Here is a 9619-nt window from a genome sequence, read left to right on the forward strand (position 1 = left end):
TGCTGCTGCTGTTGCTGCTGTCTGTCTCCCTGGTTCTGAGCATAAGACTGGGGAGGAAAGGCGGGGAGAGCGACCTGAGGCAGCAGAACCAGCAGCAAGCAGCAGCAGCAGCAGCAGCAGCAATTAGCAGAGGCAGCAGGAGTTAGCAGCTGCTGCTGCAGCACCCCAGCAGCTACACAGCAGCTGCAGCAGCAACAGCAGCAACAAGAGGAGAACCTCGCCAGCAGCAACACAGTACAGAGAAAGACGGCGGCAGAACAAACAGCACCACGAGCCGCAGCAGCAAGAGCAGCAGCAGCAGCAGCAAGTGAACTACTGTCAGCAGCAAAAACATTAGAAGCACCTAAACCACCAGAACACAGCACCAGAAGCGTAGGCAGCAACAACAGCAGCAACACCATAAGCAGCAGCAGCAGCAGCAGCACCAACAGCAACAACAACACCTGCAGCAATACCAACACCACGAACAACATCAACACCAGCAGCAGCACCACCAGCAGCAGCACCAGCGGCAACAGCAGCAGCACCAGCGGCAGCAGCACCAGCGGCAGCAGCAGCAGCAGCAGCAGCAGCAGCAGCAAACCTCTGGACATGTGCTGAGCAGCTGAGGTACAATGTGAGAGAAGTCGCCGTCAAGGAGCCTGAAGGCCCGCGAAAGAATAACAGATTTCCCCCTAGCAGCAAACAGACAAAATACACACTCTGCTGCTGCTGCTGTTGCTGCTGCTGCTGCTGTTGCTGCAGCAGCTGCTGCTGCTGGTGTTGTTGTTGCTGCTGTTGCTGCTGGTGTTGCTGCAGCAGCTGCTGCTGCTGTTTTTGTCGCTCTTGCTGCTGTAGATGCTCCTAAACGTGCTGGTGCTGTTGCTTCTACTGCTGTTGCTGCTGTTGTTGCTGCTGCTGCTGCTGCTGCTGCTTGCTGCTGCTGCTGCTTGCTGCTGCTGCTGCTTGCTGCTGCTGCTGCTTGCTGGAGCTACGCTGATATGCACTGATAAAGCGGCATTAAAAAGAAGGGGCCAGAAGGCAGAAGCAAAGACAAGAAAAAACAAAGACACAGCAGCAAAAGAAACAAAAAAACAAACAAAGACAAAACGAGAGAAACAAACAAAAACAAAGACACAGGAAAAAGTATACAAGGAGAGAGAAGCAAGCAAAGACAAACAGAAAAAAACAAAGACAAATAGAAAGAGATAATAAAAGCAAAGACAAGAAGAAAGAGAAAGAAGCAAAGACAAGTAGAAAGAAACAAAGACAAGGAAAAAGAAACAAAAACAAGGGAAAAGAGACAAAGACAAATAGAAAGAAACAAAGACAAGGAGAAAGAAACAAAGACAAGGAGAAAGAGAAAAAAAGCAAAGACAAGGAGAAAAAAACAAAGACAAGGAAAAAGAAACAAAGACAAGGAGAAAGAGAAAAACGCAAAGACAAGGATAAAAAAAGAAAGACAATGAGAAAAAAGCAAAGACAAGGAGAAAAAAGCAAAGACAAACGTACTTGGGTGTCAGCGCGAGATTGAGTCGTTCAAAGAGCAGCAGTCTGCCCCTCAGTTGATTTGCTGCTAAAGACATACGCGCCTCAACAGCCTGTGGGGTTTCTTGCTGCTGCTGCTGCTGCTGCTGCTGCTGCTCTGGCGGCAGCGGGGGAGGCTGGGCTGAAGCAATGCGACAGAAAAGCTGCCCGTCCGTTACTTGCAGCCTGCACAATATACACATGCATACAACTCCTGCTGCTGCTGCTGCTGCTGCTGCTGTTGCTGCTGTTGCTGCTGTTGGTGCTGCTGCTGCTGCTGCTGCTGATGATGATGATGCTGATGCTGACGCTGCTGCTGCTGTTGTTCCTGTTGCTGTTGTCGCTAGCATTGCTGCTGCTGCTGCTGGGTCCGCTGTTTTTGTTGCTGTTTGTGGTGCTGCTGCTACGGGTATGGTGCTGCTGCTGCTGCTGCTGCTGCTGCTGCTGCTAGAGGTGGCATCTGCATGTGTTTAGTGTTAGGGTTTAGAATGTAGGGTTTGTGGTGTTACATACACAGTTTTGTTTCGCGTGAAGGACCCCAAGACACAGAGCATCACCGGCTCAGCAGGATATATGAGTTGCTGCAGCTGCTGCGGTGTAGGCGGGGGGCCGTGCATGCTCTTTGCATGCAGGCTGAATGCAGCTGAGCTTAGATTAGATAGAAAGCGAGCTGTTGCTGCAGCAGGAAAGCCGACGGGGGGGGCTGGGAGAACAGCACCAGGTTGCGGCTGCTGCTGCTGCTGCTGCTGCTGCTGCTGTTGCTGCGGCGGCGGCTGCAGTGATGGCTGTTGCTGCAGCTGCTGCTGCTGCGGTGGCATAGTCTGGGGCTGCTGCTGCTGCTGCTGCTGCTGTGGATGGAACTGAGCTGGAGCTTGGTGCTGCCCGTAGGGAACGGGAGCACACTGCTGGGGGGGCTGATGTTGCTGCATGTTGGGCGGCTGCATCTTGGCTGCTGCTGCCGCTGCTGCTGCTGCTGTTGCTGCTGTTGCTGTTGCTGTTGTTGTAGCTGTTTTTGTTGCTGCTGGTTTGTGTTCGGGGGATAATACTGCTCGTGGCGCTGTTGTTGCTGCTGCTGCTGCTTGTGCTGCTGCTGCTTTTGCTGCTGCTTTTGCTGCTGCTTCTGCCGCAGGCGGGCTCCGAGAGCAGCTCCAGGAACATCGCTGGTAAACCCCCACGCTAAACCCTAAACCCTAAACCCTAAACCCTAAGCCATAGACCCTAAACCCTTCAGCCCGACTGAAGGGGGGATCTGGAGGGCTAGGGTTTAGGGTTTGTGAGGCTGCTGCTGACGTTTTTTTTCTCTTGATAGAAGACAATGGGGCCCCACGGGCTGCAGCAGTGTCGTTGCTGCAGCAGGTGCAGCAGCAGCTGTAGCAGCAAAAAAAATGTTAATAGAGTAAATGCTGCAGGAAGAGCAGACAGACGAAGAAGAGGATAAACAAATTCACACGAGACACCACAACAAGGGCCAGCACACGCCGAGAGGGTTTAGGGTTTAGGAATTAGGGTTTACGCCGTAGGGGTTTTGCCTTGAGGGTTTGTCGATTAGGGTTTAGGGTTTAGAATTTAGAAAGAAGAGACAAAATTCACGAAGGCAAACAAACCAGCAGACGATGAAGACGAACTCCAGTGGGGCCTTGGGGCTGTGTTGAGATGGGGGGGTGGTACAGCAGGGGGGTTTAAGGTTTAGGCTGAAGGCTTGGCTGCGGCCGTATATATATATATATATATATATATATATATATATAGTTTAATGTTTATCATCAGTTCTATAATATTTCAATGACTTCATTCTCCCCTCGCCTTCACAGCCAGAGCAGGACTCTGAGTAGTGTTGTCTGTCTCCAGCTTACACAGGAACATTCACTTAGTCTCTTTAGCCTGACTACAAGCAAACACAAGTGCTCAGCAGGTCTCTACAGAGATAATGCATGCAGCGAAGGAAGCTTGGCTTTGCCTGCGGCAGTTGCAGCAAGCTGCGGGGCCCCCCAGCAAAGGCCCCTTTCTCTACAGCAACCCCAGCCCCTGACCCGCTGTGCCCAGAACGCCTGGGGTTACGGGTGGGGGAGCAGCTTAAGTGTTTGTAAGAAACTCTTACCGTAGGTGTAGTGTAGCGTGGTCTGCATTTCACCTGGTCTTGGTAGGTTGCCTGCAACTGAATACAAACGCCCAGTAAGTGTATACAGAGGTACAGCATGCAGCAAACGAAGCTTCGTTGAAGATTCCTTGTCTGTACACGTGAGGCTTGCATGCATCACGAGCCGCATCGAGGTGCACTGCAGCCCCATTTAGGCTGCTTCCTCCCCGCAGCACGCAGGCCCTGAGCTCAACGCCCAGTACGCCTGGGGAGAGGCGAAGAAGGCCAACCCTAACTTCCAGTTTTTACCTTCATTGCAGCTCGCTTCTGTCAAAGCTAGCCTTATAGTAAGCCGTTTTGTTTCATTGCAGCTCTCTATCACCGAATCAGGCCGATATTCTCTCTTTTTGTGTCGAGTTGGTCTGTGAATTCCTACTTGCGTTTAGGCTGGCTACTAGGGGTCAATTCAGTGCTCAACAATGGTCTATATCCTTAATGAATGCAGCAAAGGGGCTTGGTTGCGCATGCACGAAACACTGTGTAGCAGCACCAGTTGGAGGGGCGTGCGTTGCAACTCCTCTCTTGCCGCCTCCTCCCCCTGGGCTCAAGATCCTTAGGCCGCCGGTCCCAGGCTGCCTGGTGAGGAACAACTGCCCTTCGAAAACTCTTATCACAAGCATTCAACCTTTTTGTATCTCGTGACTTCCTCGGATAAGACAGAGGATTCTCGTTGCAGACGACAACCACAAGACTGTGAGAAACTCTCCTTCAGAAGGGTGAGTTTGCGGCCTTAGGGTTCATATGGCCCTCGGAACATGATCCTACTCACGTCAGTAGATGCACCAGTCACTGCCAACAGCTCTGCGTCTTGTGACCCCAACGGCAACACACACGCACGTGAAAAACTCAACTGTGAGGCATAGTAGGGATCCATGTTCCCTCACACGATTTGGTGATGCGAATCCATAACACTACAGGTACTGCTGGCCCAGTAAGCTGATGAGATGTAAGGAGAGCCCTGAGTCCTTCACATGCTATGCTGAGATCTGTTCAAGACAACATAGAGTGTTTCTCTTTAGTATAAATATTCGCAGTTAGCTTTACGCATTACTAGGTTGTATCTCTGAAGGACTACTGTGGGGCGCATCCATAGAACCCCACAGCTGTGTATAGCGAGCTGGCAGGCAGTACCTCTCATAATGAAACAACAACATAACAAACTAACAAGGGTTAAAGGAAATTACTTCTCTCAGTTTATTCTCTAAAATTGTTCTCTTCTGCAACCCCGCTAGAGCAGGTACTGCGGCCGTTGGGGCTGGGAGAGGAGACGGCGTAGCATGTTGCAATACCTTTTGCAGCAGGGCTCATGCCAGCCTCTCCTACAGTCATACCAATGAGCACTTCATAAAGAATGTTTAATGTATTCACCAATGTTATACTCAGTGTACATCCATAAGCGCTCACAGGCACTTCCACTGTCCATACAACCCTCACTCATTTCACAACGAGCACGGCATTGTTGCCGTGATTGTAGTGAGTATTCACTACAGTAGATGGCAATCTCCCTTGGTACCAGACGAAGCCTGGCGTCCGCAAGCAATACGACCCATTTTCGCTTCACACCGAAGCTTTGCACAAAATGCACGATAGTGCTTCAGCCGGTCATGGTCGGGCCAGTCTCGCTGTGGAGTTTGTTGCTATATCCTTTTGGCAGCTGCGGATGCCGGACTCAGCAGAGGAATATATCGTCACGTGTCCATACTTTCAGCAGCAAAAGTCACGGAACACTCTCAAATCAGGACTCCTGCAGGGTCATCTGATTTCTGAACGAATCTAGACAGGTACTTCATGGGTTCTATACTGGGCTTACCATTGGTCAGAGGGTGCGATAGTAATTATGGGATTGTGCGCAGACTCAGCAAGTGCGCCCGTCTCATCCTCTGCTCAAGCTTCTTTCCAACGGAAGGATTGGCACAGTTATTCATTAATATCTGGAAGCTCTGCTGCTTTCCTAAGAGCCTTATTACTGACACGGCCCCGAAACTCGTTTTCGCCTTCTGGCGCGAGCTCACTGGCTTGAGATAGACCGCTACTCTATACACAGCACAACTCGTCGACGTCGTTTGATCCCCTGCCTTGCGCAGAATGGGTTCGTAACACAACATCGCGCGATTCGACCCGTTGCTCCCCGGCATCGACGGTCTAAAGCGAAACACCGCTGCCTTGTTCGAACGTTGAATCTGGCCGTTATAAGGTGGCTCCGCAAGCTCTCACTCGCCGAGTTCCATACGCAGCATGCAGCAGTGCAGAAATGCATGAAGTACGAGGTGAGTGAAATCCACCTCCTCAAGAAAACGTACAAAAACTTTCCCCTTCTAAGAGTTGACACGCAAATGTATATATATAAACACCTATGGTCAGAATAGGCATCTGTAGGGCAGACACATCTAATGAATCAGCATCCAGGGTCTGTATGAGTAATGGCGCCAAGACATCTGAGTAGGAACTATGTAAGACAATTGCTACTCACTAACAAGAAGTTTGTGGGCAAACAAATCCTTTAAATCAGCTTACTAAGTTTGTAAGTAGCAATACTCCTACACTTCTGTGGGCAAACAAATATTCTCAATCGGCTTACTAAGTTGAAGTTCCCGGGGGAAAAGTTCTGACTCTGGTTGGACCCTTCGCCCGTATCGTCCCATTGGGGCCTACAGGGGCGGCTCCAGGCCTCTCTACCTAAGCCGCTGCAGCCAGTCGGCTGCGCCTACATCCCAGGTAGCATCGAGAACGTATACGGCTGTGTGCTGAGCTATGTAAACAATTCTATCAACATGCTTCTAAGTGGCACTACTGTGATCATTATTGAGGAGTGAGATTTATCATCTAAGTAGGGAAACTAAAGCACTACTTATATATAATAGATCTGCCCGATTGTACTGCCCCTGCAAGCTTACACGTCCGGTCTCGGTAACTGGAGAGTTGTCACAGGCCCCATGCAAAAATGCGAATCCAAACACCGAAGAAAGAGCCTAAAGAACATGACGAGGCATCACATTGAAGGGATCAGACGGTAGTAATATGTGATACTCATCTCGCCGCCAGTGGGCAACAACTGGGAGCCCCCTCTCGATGTTTTCAGCGTTGTCCGAGGTACAAGAGAGATAAAAGTTGGCATATATAAGCAAGAACCTGCAATAAGTGATGTATTACGAGTTGTTAGCGAATTATATTCGTCACAGACAAGACACCATAAGCGCGATTGCCAGCCAATGTTGGGGAAGCCGCTTGCCCACCGTACTGCTTTCCCCTCGCTCCCGGTTCTGTCGAGTGCTCCGTGCCTGTATGCAAGCATCATTACTTTTTAATAACTTCTTGCGCTGACCACCAACTCCGTTAATTTGATTTTGTTTTCCACGAATTTAGATCAGAAGATGTTGCGTTCCCTTGCGTTTGCTGCTGCTGCAGCGTACCTGACCATCTCGCAACCAGAGCTCACGATTGCTGCCGACCACCATCACCAGGGAATTTCATCCCCTCCCCCTTACGGGCATGGAGTTGCAGGTGGTGAAGGTGGTAAATCGCAACAGCACTTTCAACCAGAACGGGTGAAAGGAGCCCTGGTTCCAATCGCTAAAGGGTCTATGCTAGTGTTTCTCTCATTGCTGTCTATGGGGTTGATACGGCTGCTGGGGGGTGTTAATCGTCTTTCGTCCTTCCTCACTAGCTCCAAAGGAAGTAAAACGTCGGCCAAACGTGGATGGGAGAGGCCTGAGGGGGTTCCGACTGGTGGCGCTTCCAGTGGAGCCGCAGGGGGGTCTTCTCACCGTCCGCGGCTTGGGGATGGCACCAGAAGAATTCCTGATGGTATCGGCAAAGGGTGTGCACCACCGCCAGAAGGCGTAATAATTTACCATGCTCCCAATCCAGCGCATGCTCTGGGACCAGAAGAGGTGGCTGCAAAAATCAAGCACTTTGAGCAGCTGCTTCAGTACGCTAAGGAGTGCGAGTTATACGGATCTGACAGTACAGACCTTTCCCTTGGGCATCGGTTGCGTACGCTAATCCTCTTCGACAGAGAGACCAGATGCGCTGGATTTAGCGCTGATGTTCCTCTAGAACAGATTGCGAAGTTCAAGGAGCTCTTTGCAGAGAATGAAGCTACTATCAGACGCCATTTTAAGTGGGTTTACATCTGCACATGAGCACTCGTGTGAACTTAGCTCTGATTCACAGTGATTAACCCGTGACAGTCACCATCATCGCAAGCCGCATTTGCAGGTCATACTGCTAGGTAGAGTGTAGGCGCAGAAGTCGAATTTGGCGGACCAGCAAAATTAGCAGCATCCGGTCCTGTGTTGTGTTCGTTTGTACTTGTATGCAGGGGGGGCTGGTGAAGGGGAGGACTGTGATGTTACGGTTAAGAACGCTACATCCTCGTGTCGAGTCAGGAGTCGGCTAGTAGACGATGTGAGTGCTGGGCGTCTAGGTGGAGGCGGTAGAAGTACATGACTGCAAGGAGGCGACCAAGGGGGTGCGAGAGTGCTGGAGCAACAGCGTTACATATTTTTAAAGGGCGATTTGATTGGGAAGTGAGATGTAGCGCGGTGAGGCTGCCAGGGTCGCTTCAGTGTTTTAATGCTAGTTGAATTGCGTGTAGTTGACGGCCCATGTAGTGTTTGTGCCGGTCGGACGCTCCTCCCGCGGAGAGCTGCAGTTGGGCTGCTGTTGGGCGTGAGACCGGAAAATCTTGCTGCGAACTAGTTGAATGGCATTGCTTCCTTGTATTTTTTCCACAAGAGTGGGCTCTGAAAAACAGCAAGCAGCAATACAACTTTCCGTGCTTGTTAACCGTTGCACGTCTCCTTAATTTTTAACCCCAACACTTTGGAAGTTACTTCATAGGCACTTTTTCTTTACTGAACCAAGCCAACACCAGTACCAGCGCCAGCACCCGCACCAGCAGGTAGCAAGCATTTGAATCCACCCGAGTTATTTGTTACACGTAATGCGACGGGTTCACACCCGCACAACTGCGACTGAATGCTGTTACAAGCTTCTGGTTTCCTGGGTTGGCTCAGTGGTCCTTCGGATCTTGAGCTCTGGTTCGACTTTCCATAGTGAGCCAGGATGCAGAACGAGTTGGCTCTTTCAGATAGCAGCACTTGTTTGCCCAGAGACCTCTGGCGTAAAGTCTAAGACGAAGCTGGCCTGACTGCCACTGTTTTCAGTGCAGATGCAACGCACTTTAGACAATTATGCACATAAATATGAGCAAAATGTTGCAGTTGAGGCACTTTAGTATGTAAACGAGCATTAAGATCGGAGCGTCGATGAGGACGGGAAATATCAAGGCCCTGGGGTTCAGCAGGGGACCTCAGGGTTTGCCTAACGGATTTAGAAAGATAACCAAACTTTCAATTCACAAGTGTTCGGAAAACGACTGCTTTGTACATCGGTACCGGATATACGAAATTCAATCAATTCATTGCACGAGAGATTCACCAAAGGGATTATTTTGAATGAAGTCCTTTATCGCCTAATCAAGAGCATCGGCGTGACGATGATGATCACAGAAGTAGGGACAGCCCACAACTTTGGATGCAGGAGATATGTAAGACGAACTCGATTCACCATCTCTTCATAAAACAATTGTTAAGAGAATCCCGGATATGTATTTCACAGCTTCTGTAGGAGCTAATAAAGCCTCCATCTCCTGGGGAGCATAAACGAGAGCCCCTTATTCAGATGTTAATTTTGTTAAATATGCTATCTCTATCAATCCAGAAGAAAAACGCTGTAACCGAACAGCAGCAGCAGGAGGAGCAGCAGCACCAAAGGCACAAAACAGTTGTCTTCTGGTTGACGCTCACCTTCCTTCTGCTTGCAGATGTGGTGACGGCCTGATGCTGCATTGGGTTTAGTTTGCCTGTTCACGAATGAAAAGGAAGCAAATGTAATATATATATAATTACATATATACATATATATATATATATATATATATATATATATATATATATATATATATATATATAT

The 9619-nt window shown here is 49.7% G+C and overlaps 2 protein-coding genes across 2 annotated transcripts; one reads left to right on the forward strand and one right to left on the reverse strand.

Moving 5' to 3' along the window:
* Nucleotides 1–867: 867 nt before the first annotated feature.
* EMH_0002400 (uncharacterized protein) lies at nucleotides 868–2450 on the reverse strand (the record flags this gene model as incomplete). The annotated part of the gene is made up of 3 exons (XM_013495976.1): nucleotides 868–985; nucleotides 1492–1966; nucleotides 2225–2450. 3 exons carry the CDS (start codon nucleotides 2448–2450, stop codon nucleotides 868–870), a joined length of 819 nt encoding a protein of 272 aa, XP_013351430.1.
* Nucleotides 2451–7014: 4564 nt separating this feature from the next.
* On the forward strand, nucleotides 7015–7785 carry EMH_0002410 (uncharacterized protein; the record flags this gene model as incomplete). Its single annotated transcript, XM_013495977.1, has 1 exon — nucleotides 7015–7785. One exon carries the CDS (start codon nucleotides 7015–7017, stop codon nucleotides 7783–7785), a length of 771 nt encoding a protein of 256 aa, XP_013351431.1.
* Between the last annotated feature and the right edge of the window lie 1834 nt (nucleotides 7786–9619).

This window comes from Eimeria mitis, genomic scaffold, assembly GCF_000499745.2.
Source record: "Eimeria mitis Houghton genomic scaffold, Emh_scaff185, whole genome shotgun sequence".
NCBI classification, from domain to species: Eukaryota; Apicomplexa; class Conoidasida; order Eucoccidiorida; family Eimeriidae; genus Eimeria; species Eimeria mitis.